The 18,000-nt window shown below is 37.0% G+C and overlaps 1 protein-coding gene across 8 annotated transcripts in view; it reads left to right on the forward strand.

Annotated features, from left to right (window-relative positions):
* The window catches only part of VPS13B (vacuolar protein sorting 13 homolog B), a 948,921-nt gene that overhangs the window by 323,451 nt on the left and 607,470 nt on the right, over nt 1-18,000 (forward strand). For all 8 annotated transcript variants that reach the window (XR_004644784.1, XM_034763372.1, XM_034763367.1 and 5 more), the window contains exons 18-19: nt 4,786-4,920; nt 5,810-5,983. Coding sequence is in view for 7 of the 8 variants with exons in the window: in XM_034763372.1 (XP_034619263.1) it covers nt 4,786-4,920; nt 5,810-5,983 (309 nt within the window). In the remaining variant the exon portion in view is untranslated. The remainder of the gene's footprint in view (nt 1-4,785; nt 4,921-5,809; nt 5,984-18,000) is intronic.

Raw genomic sequence — 18,000 nt, forward strand, 5'->3', positions numbered from 1 at the left:
TGTCGGCCATAGGGTTTCTTGAACTTTTCTCTGAAGAGTTTAGTACTGGACCAGATGGACCACTAGTTTCATCTAATATTGCAGAGGAAGGATGGTACAGTGGCTCGGGTGTTTGTTTGGGACTTGGACGACCTAGGTTAATTTATTGGCTCTGCCCCAGGCTTCCTATATGATATTGGATGAGTCAGTCAGTCTCTCTGCCCCAATTCACCATCTTTAAAATGGAAATATGAGTACTTCCCTACCTCACAAAGGCCTTGTGAGATACATGTTACAAGATTGTGAGGCACTTAGGTACTACAGTGGGAGCCACATAAGTACCTAAGATAGATAGATAGCTGTCACGGCTTATTCCCCACTCTGGCACTTTGAGTGCAGAAGGTGGGGCCCCGCAAGGATTCTAAAAATTAATACTGGCCACTCCAGGCTGGTATTAAACTCCCAAGGTTACAGCATCTCTCTGACCTTGGATGGGTAGATGCTGCCACCACCCAGGTGCAAAAAAACACCCCCCCCCCTTTTGAGAACCCAGGAAGGAGCACTTGGGAATTCCTTCCTGTGGGGTACCCTCAAGTCCTTTCACATACATCTCCCTCCCTCCCCCCGCCCCCCCCGGGAAGAGCTGTTGCCACCAGCTAATTAAACAACATATGCATAAACCTCTTAGGACACAAAAAACCCAATTCTGTTCTTTAAAAAGGTACATTTTGTTAAAAACAAAAAGGAAGAAAATACATCTGGAATTTAGGCTATTGCTAGATTTAAAAAGAGCAAATATAATAATTAAACATCAAGAATGGTTTTCTTGAGGTCCAGCTTAAAGGTTACAAGCAAAACAAAAGCATCTGGGGTTAGCACAGAGGAGTCCACAAGCCATACAGAAATAAAAGAAATAAACCTAATCATGTCTTCCTAGACATTCCATGATCTATGTACATATCTGGGGTTTCAGATAAGTAGGTTCAAGGTATGATTTGATGATTTTTCAAACCTGGTTTAAAGCTTCTTACAGCATTGCTGCTCTGTGTCTCCTCTCTCCAGAGAACAACAGACAGACAGACACAAAGGGAAAGTTTCTTCCCAATTTTAAAAAGTTCTAGCCCTCCTATTGGCTCTTTTGGTAAGGTACCAACTCCCTTCCTAAAAAAAAAAGGGCTTTTTTAACCCTTTACATGTAAAGCATGTAGAGAACAGCTACTAACAGGGATTTTGTAGCTAACTGGCTGGCTGGATGTCCATAAAAGGGATCTACCCTCCCCCCTTCATTTATCACAATAGCAATTTCTATATTCGTATCATGTATTGGTGTCTACTGGACTAGAAGTTCTAATTATTTGACTCCCTACAGTTTGTTCTGTGTTATTATAATTATTGCTATATACATAACTTCACTTGTACATAAGCTGTCCTTAGCAAATGTAATCGCTTTACATAAGGGACTTTGGTACTCTCCACTTTTCCCCATAGCTCCTAATTTAAATAATACTCCCAAAGCTTTCCCCAATACTATAACCCTTACAGTAGTTGTCATTGTGTGAAAGCCCTAATAGGTTCATTTGGTATTCAGTGTTACCATTCATGTGATTGTATTAATTTACTGTAGAGGGATTACTCGTGTAATTTAATTTTTAGTCTATTCCCTGGTACAGTTATATTGAAAAGGACTCTGAGCAGCATGATTATACATGCCCAACTGAATATGCTCTAGTATCTAGACAATGAAATGCACTAAGCACAGAGTTTCGGACTTATTTTGAATTTTCTGCCTATTGTCATTTTGTAAATTAAGTGTATGTTTTTTTCTTGTTTACTTAAAATAATCAAAAGAATAATCTTTAGTGCAAGTGTCTTTGAGAGCCAATCCAAGAAAATATAATCTGTTAAGTATTTAGGGGACTTAAAATATATATTTATCCAGTTGCCCTAATGTCTCCATCTATCAAGAAAATATATATCAAAGTGCTTTTTAAAAAAAAAAAAAAAAGTATTTTTGCCTGATGGATCATAATAGTTTCTTTGTATAAATATGGATTCTGGCAGAAATACTGTTTTAGCTATGCACAGAAATGATCCCCATAATTAGGCTAATCCTTGCATAATGAACAAAATGCTTGCATAATGAACAAAATGCTTGCCAAATCTAATTTTTGAATTCAATATCAGTTCTGTGTAGGGAAAAAATAATTTATAAAATGGTAACTTCAATTTCTCTCCCGCCACATGCTCTTTACAAGTGTCAAACTAGTTTTTTTATAATTTGTAAGTAAATGTAGTTTTTCTGATGGTGAAAGTCTATGGAATAATAGGAGTACTTGTGGCACCTTAGAGACTAACAAATTTATTTGAGCATATGCTTTCGTGGGCTACAGCCCACTTCATCGGATGCATAGAATGGAACACACAGAAGATATTTATACATACAGAGAACATGAAAAGGTGGGAGTAGCCATACCAACTGTAAGAGGCCCATCAATTGAGATGAGCTATCATCAGCAGGAGAGAGAAAAAAAACCTTTGAAGTGATAATTGAGATGACCCATAGAAAGTGTGAGGATATTTTAACATGGGGAAATAGATTCAATTAGTGTAATGACCCAACCACTCCCCCAAATCTTTGTATTGCCTGTAAACTTTACCTGTGATGATTTTGTTTTCTTCCAGGTCACTGATAAAAATTTTAAGCAGAGTACTCCAGAAACAGACGCCTGCGGAATCCCTCTAGAAACACACCCACTTGATGACAATGCCCCATTTATCATTATATTTTGAGACCTATCACTTAACCAGTTTTTAATCCATTTAATATGTGCCACGTTAATTTTAAAAATTAGGGCTGTCAAGCAATTAAAAAAATTAATCACAATTAATTGCACTGTTAATAGAATACCATTTATTTAAATGTTTTTGGATGTTTTCTACATTTTCAAATATATTGATTAGTATTACAACATAGAATACGAAGTGTACAGTGCTCACATTCTATTTATTTTAATACAAATATTTGCACTGTAAAAAACAAAAGAAATAGTATATTTCAATTCATGTAATACAAGTATTGTAGTGCAAGCTCTTTATCATGAAAGTTGAACTTACAAATGTTGAATTATGGACAAAAAATAACTGCATTCAAAAATAAAACAGTGTAAAACTTTATTTTTTTGCCTAGAGACTGTCCGGTTTGGCCAATATATATGGCAGAGGGGCATTGCTGGCACATGATGACATATATCATGTTGGTAGATGTGCAGGTGAACGAGCCCCCGATGGCGTGGCTGATGTGGTTAGGTCCTATGATGACTTGAATAGATATGTGGACAGAGTTGGCATCAGGCTTTATTGCAAGGATAGGTTAGTGTTTATGTTGTATGGTGTGCGGTTGCTGGTGAGTATTTGCTTCAGGTTGGGGGGCTGTCTGTAAGCGAGGACTGGTCTGTCTCCCAAACCGGACAGTCTCTACGCAAAAGAATAAATGGACACAAATCTGACATCAGGAATCATAACATTCAAAAACCAATGGGAGAACACTTCAACCTCTCTAACCACTCAGTGACAGACTTGAAGGTGGCAATGTTGCAACAAAAAAACTTCAAAAACAGACTCCAAAGAGAGACTGCTGAACTTGAATTAATATGCAAAATAGATACAATTAACTTAAGTTTGAACAGAGACTGGGAATGGTTGGGTCATTACACTAATTGAATCCATTTCCCCATGTTAAAATATCCTCACACTTTCTATGGGTCATCTCGATTATCACTTCAAAGGTTTTTTTCTCTCTCCTGCTGATGATAGCTCATCTCATTTGATTGGCCTCTTACAGTTGGTATGGCTACTCCCACCTTTTCATGTTCTCTGTATGTATAAATATCTTCTGTGTGTTCCAGTCTATGCATCCGATGAAGTGGGCTGTAGCCCATGAAAGCTTATGCTCAAATAAATTTGTTAGTCTCTAAGGTGCCACAAGTACTCCTGTTCTTTTTGCGGATACAGACTAATATAGCTGCTACTCTGAAACCTGTTATTATGGAATAATAGTTGACTTGAGCCATACATGGTGTGGGTGGGTGATGTTGTTTAAGCTTCCCCATAGAACTCTGCCAATGTACCTAAGTCCTGACCTGCAACATCCCCTGCTGTTACAGTTCTAGGCGTTTCTTCAGAAGAGATTGCCAATAGCACTGATTTGTTCCAAACTGTGTCTTAGCTTTCTGTGTGCACAAATGGGGACTCAGAAGAGACCACCAAACTTATTTAACGTGTGACCTAAGGCAAGATTTGAACTCTAGTTTCCGTAGTGAAATGGCAAGTGCACTAACCTGCTGTGCTACTCAGCTGCATGTATTTAATGTTTTGATTTTGCTACTGAATGAAACCCTGTTTTCTAAGTATCATCTGAAAACATTTTTAGTTATTTAAGATCCTCAAATTAAAGGATTATTATAATAATGTTGATAGAGAGCAGTTTAAGTGTCATGGCTGAATTATAAAATGAAACAAAATTATCTGGATTTGTGTATATACATATTTATTCTAAAAGTTGTAAGTTGCCATATGTGTATGAAAATAAGAACAAATAAATATTTTGTGCATTATTATATGTATATGTATAAAAGTATATAACAATATTCTCTCACTTCACAAAGTTAGCTATGAATAGCAGCAAAAATGCTATAAGAACATCTAACATGGATAATTAAAGTATAATTAAGTTTAAATACCTTGGTGAAGGAATATAAAAATATTTAAATTCAACAGGCTAGTACATTTGCAGTTTTCTTTTATTAGGTGTGAAATCTAAGAATCCCCTGCCAACTCTTGAGGGCTCAGTCCAGAATGTTGAATTGAAGTACTGCAGCACATCATTGGTCAAATGTGCCTCTGGGACTGTGGGATCAATAAAAATTTGTGCCAAAGCCCCAGGTATGTGCAGCTGGACCATGTAAAACTTTATTGCCTGTATAGGAGAATTGGCCTTGTTTTTTACAAGGAGGGTTACTGAAACAAGAATTTACTCATTGTTCCTATGAATCAGAGAGGGGTTTTTTTGTATTCTATTTTTTTTTAATTGTGCCAGGATGATACATCATGGCTATAGTAAATTCAATTTTTATGACAAATAAATAAAATTAAAACTTGTTGGATTTTGAACTCAAAAACCAGAGTCTAACAACATTGAAGAAAATAGATATGAAAACTGAACTTTCAAATGATACAGCACATTTGTGTTTTGCCCCACTTTCTATATAATTATGAATGGATATTATGATTTTTTTAAATCTGTCTCATCATTTCCAAATAAGACACAAGTAAAATTTTCAGTTATGGAGATTTTAAGAGGTTTTATGGTATAATGAATCTTTACTGCTTCTAGTGAAGAGAGGTGTATACAGTAAATATTTTCAACCAATACAAATACCTTATGTAGTCAGTGTTTAGAGCTTTTTCAACATAGTAATTATAATTAAATGTGATTTAGGAATTCCAAGGTGATTGTTGAGATAAGTGACTATTTTATTAGTCAGAAGATAGTAATTTACTAATTATTTAATGAGACTTGATTGATTTATCTGGGAACATTATTTAAAATTAAATTTTAATTTAAATTCTTCTGCATACAAAGACATTTGAAAAATAACTTTATAAGGAAGTTGATTACTTCTAACAAGTTTATAAATGCTGTTCATTCTTTGTATTTTGTCACTTTGTTCTATACTTGTGTATTTAATAGCTGCCCTGCTCAGGCCAGTGAAAGTAAGTGTTGAATTACCTTGTTGTTAGAAAAGGTGTAAAGAGTTTAATCTTTATTTAGGTGATGTTGGAAAAGAGAAGCTGATTCCTTTAATTCAAGGCCCTTCTGACACCAGAGACCTACACAGCAGCAAATGGCTCAATGAAAGTAGAAAGCCAGAATCTCTCTTGGCTCCAGATATGGTAGCCTTTACAATCCAGAGTCCACAGTATATGGACTATTGCCATAATTCTGGTAAGTGCAAAACTCTTGTTAAGCTGGTATCACATTACTTTTTCATATCCAATGTAGTTTTCGAAAGGGGGATTTGATATAAAATGTGCCAAATGCCCAGAGTATCTGTTTCACATACTGCACACACTATAACTTCACTCTAGTTCACTCTGAAACTTAAAAACAAAACACACCATTGTAATATATATTCTCTTAGATAGTGCATGCCTAATTGACTTTGTTTGCTTTTTGAAAAAATTATATACTGTCTTCTGCCTACTTTTTTTTAGTTTGACAAAATCCATGTTGTAGATGTTAATTTTATTCTAGTTTCTTATCTAACTAGGGTTTCATATACAGAAGCAACAAGTTAGTTCCTGAGTTGACATTGGATTCAAAATGGCTCATGTAAATCTGTAGCATAAATAATTGCCATTAAAAATTTGTTAATCCACATAGAAAAAAGTGACAGCTCTGGAAACAGTTTGGAAACCATACATTTAGCCTATCTATCTTGCTACAGTGCTAGAGATTTAAATGGTAAGCAAGTCTAGAGTCTCTGAATAGCTTGTATAGGAGTTGAAGGAAGTTGCTGGTTTGAAAGGTTTGGTAATGCTTGTGTAGGTATGAGCACTCATGTGGCATTCTCATGAATTCTGTGACATTTAAACAAAACATTGACCACTAGTGGTCTGTTTAAATGGACATTGTCAATTTGAAATCCAGTTAGTTAAAAACAATTATGTAAAAGCCATTTCAGGTACTGTATTTGGTCTTACATCCCCCTGCTAATATGTGTTGATGTAGTAATCGCATTTTCCTATTTTTAAAATGTTGTTCTCACCCTTGACACTGTTTTAAAGATCAATGCAAAGAATATGGGAAGTTGACAAATATACTGATTTTACCAGGGAAACAATAAAATTAACTGCACACAAAGCACTGCAAAACAAAAATAAACTTCTGAGAGAACAAAATACACATGGAGGCTACACTAGGATCCCTTTGAATACCTTGTCCTATGTGTGCTGTATGTAGTCTGTATTTTTTTTTTGACTTCCCCTTTTCCTTCCTTTGAAAACCTTCTGAACATCTACCTATTCCTCAGCAGTTTTCTCACTTCAATCACTGCACACCACTAACTGTTCATGGCATTTGTTCATGACATCTGTATTGTTTTGTACCTTTTATGTCTTTTCTTCGTAAGTTTCTCAGTCCGAGGTTCCCATGTTTGACTAGCACATATGACTCATTTTAAAGGACTGTATATACCTACCATCACTATATAAATTAAAATTATTATTATTTAGAGTGTTTAAATATATTTTAGATCACCATGAAAGTAGTTCCATTTAATATTTGAACTTTTAAAAAGAAATTCAATTGATTTTTGGAAGAGGATGTTTGAGAGAATTGAAAACAAAAAACAAATATAGGGCCAGATTTATGTACGTGGACACTGAGAGGCCAGTTGAAGTGAGGCAACAGCAAAATAAGTTCTAATAAGGACTTACAGTAAGTATTGTGTAGGTGAATTGACAAGAATAATTAACAGATGTGTGAGTTTAAAATGCCATAAATCAAGTAGCCAGTTTTTCTTAGCAAATTGGAGAGTTTCAGAAAAGAGCCACAAAAATGATTGAAGGATTAGAAAAATATGCTTCACAGCAATAGACTCAAGGAGTTCAATCTGTTTAATTTAACAAAGAGAAGATTAAGGGGTGACTTGATCACAGTTTATAAGTACTTACATGAGGAACAAATATTTGATAACATGCTCTACAGCCAAAATGCTTCTGAAATAAATGTAGTCAAACTTTACTAATTCTGGGTCACTGAGAATGAAAATGATGCTTAAAATTGTTGATTGGCTCTAGTTTTCAAGATATGCTATTGGGTCACTATATACGACCTTTGACTTGGGAATGGCAGAGGATAAGTGAGTTATAAAGGGAAGGGATCTCAATTTAAACCAGAAATGACTAAAATACATCTTTGACTGGATCTATGAATAAATCTATGACTAGGTTTGGACAGTACTTGCTTTTTAGGCAAAACAATGAATGATGCAATCTGAAGCTGGTATTGCGTCATACATGATATGAATTGCATCATGTTATTCCTAGAAGTCATGGATGATGCAATCATAACGAAGCTTACATCACTCTGCTGAACAAATTGCCCTATATCAGCTGTAGAAATCATACAGTGTCGTGCTCTCTTATTTGTCAGTGTTTGATTTTGCAACGGGACACATTTCTGTTTAGCCAAAGTGAGCAGAGATGCCTCGTACTTGTGTGAAGAGTACAGATAACTTCTGCTATGTTTGTGGTGAAGTGACTTTTGCATCACTAAAGCACAATATAACCGCTATGGTTAAGAAAGCCTATCACCTTTATTTTGGCTGCAAAATTGGAGATCAGGACAAGAGGTGGACCCCACACACATGCTGCAACACTTGTGCAACAAATCTTCTCCAGTGGTTGAACAGGAAAAGGAAATCTATGCCTTTTGCAGTGCCAATGATTTGGAGAGAGCCAACAGATCATACCAGCAATTGTTACTTCTGCATGGTGCCTCCAGTTGGGAAAGGTGTGTCAAAGAAGAAAAAGTGGACTGTGCATTATCCAAACATTCCATCAGCTATACGCCCAGTACCCCACGGAAGAGGACTGCAGGTTCCTGATGCACCAGAATCATTCTCACTTGAGTCAGAGGAGGAAGAGGATGAAACTTCTGGTCCTCGACCGTCAATGTCACAGGACCCACATTTTCTCCCATCCTCCTCCTCTGAACCACACCTCATAACACAAGGTGAACTGAATGACCTTGTCAGGGATTTGGAACTACCCAAGAGTAAGGTAGAGCTGTTGGGCTCTAGACTACAGCAGTGGAATCTCCTGCAGGTGATGTTAGGGTTTCCATGTTCCGTGACCGTCAAAAGGAACTTGTCCCATTCTTCTTCATGGAAGGTGATCTTGTAGCCTGCAACAATATCGATGGTGTGATGGCAGCCCTCAACATCATTCACGATCCAGATGAGTGGAGACTGTTCATTGATTCATCGAAGACGAGTCTTAAAGCTGTTTTACTGCATAATGGCAATGTTTTGCCATCAATTCCAGTTAGTCATGCAGTACATATGAAGGAAACCTATGACAACATGAAACAACTTTTGAGGTGCATAAACTATGACCAACATCAGTGGCAGCTTTGTGGCGATTTGAAGGTTGTTGCTCTCTTGCTTGGTCTGCAGACTGGATACACAAAGTACTGCTGTTTTCTCTGCAAATGGGATAGTCGTGCAAGAGATTCCCACTACATCAAGAAAGATTGGCCACTCCGACAGTCATTGGAGCCTGGGAGGAAAAGTGTTCAGCATCCACCACTTGTTGAATCAAGGAAGATTTTGTTACCACCCTTCCACATCAAGCTGGGTCTGATGAAGAACTTTGTCAAGGCCATTGACAAAACACAAGCAGCTTTCAAGTACCTCCATGGAAAATGTCCAAGGTTAAGTGAAGCTAAGATAAAGGAAGGTGTCTTTGTTGGTCCTCAGATTCGTGAACTTCTTTGAGACGATGCATTTGACCATGCACTGCGTGGCAAGGAAAAGACGGCATGGAAAGCCTTCCAGTTAATGGCAATAAATTTTCTCGGAAACAGCAAGGCAGACAACTACAGGTTGTTGGTGGAAAACCTCCTCAAGGCATACAAAAGCCTTGGTTGCAGCATGTCACTAAAGATACATTTTTTGCACTCTCATCTAGATTTTTTTCCACCGAACTGCAGAGCAGTGAGCGACGAGCACGGCGAGCGATTTCACCAGGACATTGCAACAATGGAGAAACGCTATCAGGGCAAATGGAGCCCATCAATGCTTGCAGACTATTGCTGGACAGTGACAAGAGACGCTCCATTTAATGAATATAAGAGACAAGCCAAGAAGTGCTGAGTAGACACTGAATAGGGCTAAACTATGTACATAATAGTTTTTTGCCTTTTGTTTCATAATAAATTTTATTTATATAACCCTTTTGCTGATTTTTAAAGTGTTACATAAACAGGACAGGTGAAATATTATCATGTAAAACAACCATAAACACATGAAAAGACCTAGGTTTACAATTTATGATTAAAACTCTACTATTACACAATATACATAAACACAAAATGTAAAAACTTAAATATCTTAGAAACAGTAGCCAATCAGTTGTTTTAATTGTCATATTTGAATTCAGCACATCAAAATACATAATAAATAGCACATTTTATCTCTGAAGCAGATGACTTCTCAAAAATTGTAGACCAGTGTAATAGGCTATTCAATCTAGCAGAGAAAGGCATAACACAATCCAATGGCTCGAAGTTGAAGCTAGACAAATTCAGATCGCAATAAGACAATATGAGGGTAATTAACCATTGGAACACTTTAGCAAGCATGGATGGATGACTACTCCATCACTGGCAATTTTAAAATCAGAATTGGGTGTTTTTCTCAAAGATATGCTCTAGGAAATATTTTGGAGAAGTTCTATGGCTTGTGTTATATGGAAGGTCAGAGTAGATGATCACAGAAGTCCATTCTGGCCTTGGAATCCATGAATCTATAAAATTGAAAGGTTGCTAAAGAATGTGCAATGCTGAAAATGGACAATTTTTTATCCTTTCCTTTCCTTTTTTTGAATGAGGCCGTGACAGCTACATATGCACAAAGTATTTGTTTTCCATTTATGAGCGTACAAAGGGTGTTGTGAGCATCATCTGAAGCCACTGACAGAAACCATTAAAGCTAAATTGTATAGTTTGAGAGCTATAAACTAAGTTGGGATAGATATGGAAAATGAAGGGGTATTGAAATATTATGATGCAACCAATTTAGAAGAAGAATGGAAAAGTTCCTATCAGAGGAGAAATAGAAACAATTGTTCTCTACTGATAATTTGATACTGAAGAACATGGACCAGACAATATATGATCCAGATAAAGAGAAAAGGATGCTGTGCTACCCTTCTGGGAATCCAGGCAAGAAATATGACCAGAAAGGCCAAAGATAGATTAATTCCAGATAAATTTCTCCTTGGCCTATATAGGAACTAGTGACAAGATATATTAATTAGAATAAAGGACAATTTTCCAGATCTTGGAAGAGAATTGAAAATATCTTGCAGATGAAGTTCTTAAAGTTCCTTCTATTACGAGTATGAGTAAAGGAAGAATGACTAACTTAATTTTGCACCTGTGGTGTAGACAGGAGGTTTTGGCATTGTACAGAACTGATTGTTTTCTGTAATGAGATGACTGGGTTATAAATCTCTACTTAGATTGGGAATCAACTTCTGGTATACACAACTAGTGGAGTGGGTAGACTGTCTATAAACTGGGTATAAATTGCTAGGAGGAGACTGTGCAGCGTTAAAAAAAAAAAGAGTTAATATTCATTTGGAAGTACATGCCAAGAAAATGTTATCAAAAAGTGAATAATAATAATTAATTAATAATAAACCCTACATTAACATTTTTATGTCTATTTTCAACTTAATGAGTTGATGGTGGAAGGAGTAAGATAATACAGAATTAATATTAAATTACAGTGATTGTAACCTAGTAGAGAAACCTGTATCTTGGTAAAATGACTTTTAACAGGAAAAAGGAAAAATTATATATAATAGCCCATTTGTATTTGCCGTTTCTTAACAAGGGCTGATTCTTTTGGTAGTGTTTTTTGTTTACATTTGTGTGTTTACAAAAAAGTGTGACAGTGGTATCCGTTTGCCTTGTGTAGATAGCAAAGTATTTTCTAATATAAAAATAACAGTTAATTATGATTTTACTAACAATAGTTCTGGCCCTTAAATGTAACTTTGTATGTTAATACCCTTAATTCTGTCATCATTCATCTGTTTCAATAGATCGCTCAGTGTTTTTTTTTAATAGTCTTTGGTCCCATGAATATTTTTGTAGCATTAGTGCTCCCTCACCTTTGTCTAGATCACAGCATATCTATGATATAATAGAGAGGGGGTGACTGGCAGGATTTTCCTTGTTAAGGGACCTAAGGTTTGGTAATGCCCTCCTACCTGTATCTGAAATAGCCTGGGTATATTGACTTTCAAAAAAAGATGCGGTGCCCATTAGTTTCACCTGGCGTTTGAAGACGGATGGGGGACTTTGAAGATGAATGGTAGTGCTAGGCTATGTCTACACTATCGGCTAAATTGGCACTGCTGCAATCAATGCAGCGGTGTCAGTTTAGTGGGTGTGGTGAAGACATAAGTTGATGGGAGAGTGTTCTCCCATCGACATCTGTACTCCACCTCCACGAGAAGCGGAATCTGTATCGACAGTAGAGCGTCTCCTTTCGACAGTGTACAGTGTAAGACACCGTTGTAAGTTGATCTAATTTACGGCGACTTCAGCTACGTAATTTATGTAACTGAAGTAGCGTAACTTAGATTAATTTACAGTGTTAGTGCAGACCAGCCCTTTGTGTTGAATTATGAGATTCTACTGAAAAGATGGGGTGAGCTGATTAAACTGTTTTATTTTGTACTATTAAATAATTGGCAAGGCACTCACAGCCTTTGTACAGACAGTTTTTATTACTTAAATCAGAAGGCAATAAAATAAATATAATTAGTAAATGATCTTCTTTGAACTGAACTTAAATATTGAATACTACAGTAGTGAAGCAAGGAAGTAAACAAAAGCAATAGTGTTAATTTTGGGTTCATTTGATATAAATTAGTGCAAGGGTAGGCAACCCATGGCACGTGTGCCGATGGCAGCACGCAAGCTGATTTTCAGTGGTACTCACACTGCCCAGGTCCTGGCCACCGGTCTGGGGGGCTCTGCATTTTAATTTAATTTTAAATGAAGCTTCTAAAACATTTTAAAAACCTAATTTACTTTACATACAACAATAATTTAGTTATATATTATAGACTTATAGAAAGAGATTAAATGTTAAAATGGATTACTGGCACGTGAAACCTTAAATTAGAGTGAATAAATGAAGACTCGGCACATCACTTTTGAAAGGTTGCCGACCCCTGAATTAGTGCATCCAGTAGACAAGGACCAAATTGATGATAAAAGCTCTTTCTAGTTTTGTGAGGGAATTACTAACAGTGGAGAATAAACATTTTCAAACTATTTTAAATGTTAATCACGAATTAGTAGTGCCCCATTAACTTAGTGACTTTCCTTTCTTTCCCTTCCTTTCCTTAGAGTGACTTTCCCTTCAAGCATTTTGAGACACTTCTATTTAAAAGTATTTGAAATGTATGCATAATTTCACAAATCTCTGAAAATAAATTACTCTGAAATTGAGTATTTATAAGTGTGTGGCTATTTCTCAGCTTCCAAAAAAATCCTATATAAAAGAGTGCACTGAAATTTACAAAAGTGTCGTAAATTATAACACTAATAACAATGTTATCTGATATTTTTCCTACTATGCAAAGGTTAATTTTGTTCAGTAGGGTCAATTGGAAAGGAAAGGGTGAGCTTAAAATCCAATTTTGCTTTTTTTTTTTTTTTTTTTTTTTTAAAGCCCAAGGGTTAAAATGAAGTTATCAATGGCAATTATTTTTCCATTTCACCATTCTTGTCTGGAATATTGTAAATTCTAGCAGAAGTTAGTTTTTTAAAGTTAGAACAATGATGTTTTATACATTTTTCAATTTAAATTTAGATGTATGTCTTTATGTTGTTAAAAATAGTAAAATCTCAATGAACTGTTTAAAGTAACTTTTAAAATATTTTTGACACAACAAGTAAGTAAGAATGCTTATATATTGTAGTGAATAAAGACAATTCACATTTGTGGTTTGGGCACAAATGCGTAAAAATTATACCCATCTATCTTATTACATTTCCTCTCCTATCCCTGAGGACTTCGCTATGTACTTTATCTATAATTGTTGCCAGTTTTCTATCATGTTCCCACTGGGCTTTTGGTGCAAAAAACCTTATCCTCTCGATGACAGAGCTTGCCCGAATGATTTCATGCTCTTAGCATTTTTGTTCACAGGAATTAGGGGCAAAATGTAACTACAGCTGAACATAGCATCTATTTTTGTAATTTTGAAGTTTAGACTCTGTTATTGGAACTAAATGAAGAGATGCAGGTGTTCTCCAGTTCAAGTCCCTTGGGATTTTTTGATGGTAGATGCTTGAAAAGAAAATGCATATGTTTCCAGAGTAAAACAGCAGCTGTGGACAAGGATTTATGTTTTTCTCAGAACTTTGGGATTTCAAAATGTTACATTTAATCACATGCACAGAAAGGAGTGCAAATGTTAAAGATGTTACATATAAAACTAGGGATCTGATCTCTTTACCATACCAACTAGTTGTGGGAATACAGGAACAAAGTGATCTTTAATCTTAATATCAACAATTTCAAAAGGAGTATGATAGTTGCCAGGACTCAGTCTTTTGAGAATTCTGCAGTTGCAGAACAGAACATTTTTATCCTCTTAATTACTTTTAAAATATAATTTATTCTCATTATTTTGCCTTAAAAAAAATCCTGGTACCAATGTTTATATTGTACTTTTGTTAGGATAAGGTAAATTAGGTTTCAGGCACTTAGATATTCTATGATGAGTTCCATTAACTATTGCCTGTAGTTTTTAAAATTGGGTTGACCACAACAGTTAAAATACTTGGAGTGTGAGGCTAAAATTAGAAAAGTTCCCAAGTTGCAAACCTTGCCGAATGAATGTTTTACTGGTAATGAGTGTGCTGTCAGTTCTGTATATTTTAAGAATTTGAGATTTGTTAGTAAATGAAAAGTGCTGTCTACAAACACGTCAGCCATGGTGAGTAATCTTACTATATCTCATGTGTATAGTTTTTGAAAGTGGTGATTTTCTGTGTCTTAATTGTTCCTTCCTCGTAAAAAAGTGACTTGCATAATGTGAGTAAACTTGATTACAAAAACTTTGAACACAGAACAATATAACTTTTTAGTAATTGTATGTGTCCCTGATTCACCAAAGTGCTTATGTTCTTTAGTCAGGGCCTGCAGCTAGCATGTTTCTCTGCTTGCTTAACCTCCAGGCAGTCTAATGAGCACAGGTGGACCCAAATTGGACCTCCTGATTGGTATAACAGCCTGATTGGCTGAGGGAATCCACAGACTTGCTCTTAAGGCCAGCAGCAGGGTGCTGTCTGCTCAAAGTATTTCCCAGAAGCAGCACTTGGTTCCGGTCCTGCTCTTACCTTCCCTGACTCCAGGTAATCTGGATTTGACCTTTGGCTCTAATTCCTATGGCTCTGACTATGGCTTGACCTTTGGCTCTGGCATCTGCCTTCTGACACTGGTTCCGACCCTCAGCTCCTTTTTCTTGGCACCTGGCTTCTGCTCCCACCATTAGGCAAGACTGCCCACATCCCGCTCTCTAACAGTTTGAGCAGCCTAAAAGGAACCATTGAGGGGGGAAAAGGGCCTTCTTCGCTGCTGACATGGATCCCACCAAGACAAACACCTCCCTGTTGGATATAGTGGGTGCTGTACACAATCTGTATACTCCGCAGGCGCAGAATGTGGCCCCTCAGGTGCAAGCTTCTGCTCCAACTTCAGCTCCCCACAAACCAAAGATTCCACTGCCAGGTGAGTACAATGGTGATTGAAGCAAATTCAATGGATTCCTGAGTCAGTGTCAGCTTGTGTTGACACTGTGGGCATTTCCCACCAATCAAGCCTGACTAGGACTTATCATCAGCTTGGTAACAGGGGAGGCTCTGGCCTGGACTTTCCCACTCCTGGAGAAATCAAACCCACTCTAGGCTAGTTTGAAAACCATATGCAAGCCATGGTGCCAATTTGTAATGATCCAAACCACACATGCACAGCACAGACTGAGCTCCAAGCATTGTGACAGAAGTGCCAATCGATATCCAAATGGAATTTGGAATTTCAGAGCCTGGTAACAGATACCAAGTGGAATGAGGCTGACAGCGTTACCACCTCCAGCCTAGCTCAGCAAAGAAATCAAGGATGAGCTGGTGTGGGTGGAGTTCCTACCCAGCTTCGACAATTTAATTGAACCTTTGCATAAGGATCGATAGCTGTCTGACAGAGCATTGTGAAGAGCAAAGCTTAGCCTCCTGTGCCCCACTGGTTTCTCTGGCCCCAGCTCTCCAGTCACCAGCTTTGTCTCTCCATATTGAGCCCATGCAAATTGACCAAGCCCAGCCCTGCCTTTCAGATGCTGAGAAAAATGGACACCAAATGGTGGGCTTATGTCTATACTGTGCGGAGCCTGGATACATCAAATCAGGCTGTCCTGTAAAGATCCAACTTGCGTCCCAGCTGGGAAACGCCAAGTCCCAGTCCCAACAGAGGGGGCTGGGCTGGGCTGGTATTCTTCCCGTCCCTCCAGTACACAATGTCAATATATGTCTGCTGGTACTGTGGCAATGGCTAACCAGAACCTGACTATTGTATGTGGAAAAGAGTTATTTTCTTTGTTACTGTGCACTTTCTCCATTTGCCAGCTCCAATAATGAAGTTGTAATGGTCTGTAGTCATGGTACTTGTGATGTAACGAATTGAGCATTTAAATTTTATTGCAGGATCAGGTAGGAACAGCAGATGGGGATGCCAAAGAAAAAAAGTTTAATAATAAATATCTTTGCTAATTAGCAACAATGGTAGATTTAAGTTTAAAATAATGTCTATTTGTAAGATTTAAAAGTCCTATGTTTAATTTATTTTATTAAGCTGTTTGTGCAATTGTAACAATAGCTACCTAAGAAATTAATATATTTTGTGTCACAATTAAATAAATACTGAAGACTTTATCCAAACCCATATCACCTTTACATCTGCCAGTTTATAAAGATCCTACAATTTTCTTAGGCTATGAAATTTAGAAACCTGCTACTTGTACCAAGTGGGAAGTAATCCCTTTCTTGAGTACAGACTGTTACTCTACTCACCATGATTGCAACTCCATCTCCTGGGAATAAAATCAGGGTGGGATGTGCTGTTGTACTCTAACAACTAGATCAGTGTTATGTCTAGTGAACTGCATAACCCCAGCAGTTGGTAAGGAAGATGATCTAATTCTAGATAGGGAGTTGTATTGTACAGCAGGTAGGAAGTTCATTTCAATGATCTCTCCTTTCCCATCAAATGACACTGCGGTTTCCTGAAGCATAGCTGTATTTTTTTTTCTTTTCTTTGTTTCTGCAGTGGCCTATCTTTCCCCTGGATAGGACAGTCTGGTATGCAGCTTTTAGTGTTTTGTGTGACTTAGAGAGTCATGTATAATTTTTGCTAAATGAGCTCCTGGATTGTGTCAAATAAGATGGAAAAACTGCTACTTTTTAACAAGAATAAAGAAAAAAATGAATATGCTGTGTCAATGCAATTGTTATAGGGGAAGCTGGTAATGACTCCTATAGGTTACCTATCACTTTCCATTATAAAAAAAAAATCTTGTGTCTTTTTTTTTTTTTTAGATGCACTAACACTTTTATTATTTGCAGCAGCACATTGAAATTTGGTTGGGGACAGCCCGGTGGCAAGAGAAATGTTTGTCTTTGTGCCATTTGTTGAAAATAGCCATTTCTCTTACCTTGCTTGTATTATTCAGGAAATGTTTGACAATAAGCCAAAATAATAACTAAACATGAATCTTTTAAGGTTGGATCCATGTGCTCAGGGTCCACAGTGTTCATCTGAGAGTGGAGTGATTTTACAAAGTAGAGACGCGAGAGTTTTCTTTGGTAATAGATGAGATTTCCACCGGCATGAAGTGGTACAGTTCTGTTTGGCATGACCACACCTCCCTGGAGTCTTTCTACATCAGTGTTTGCAGCATTAGTGATGAACCACCTCAGCTCATCATAACTGATGCAGAATCCATGTACCTGTAGTATGTCAACTAAATTGTGAGACCCAAACTCATGGTGTAGCAGTGCAGCAAGGCTAATGTGCAGTGGTGTGATAATTTTGGAACTCTTAAATACTATGCACTCTGCTATTGAGAGGCACCTTGTTTGAATGTCTTCTGAAGGAT

The sequence above is a fragment of the Trachemys scripta genome, chromosome 2 (genome assembly GCF_013100865.1).
Source record: "Trachemys scripta elegans isolate TJP31775 chromosome 2, CAS_Tse_1.0, whole genome shotgun sequence".
In the NCBI taxonomy this organism is placed as follows: domain Eukaryota; kingdom Metazoa; phylum Chordata; order Testudines; family Emydidae; genus Trachemys; species Trachemys scripta.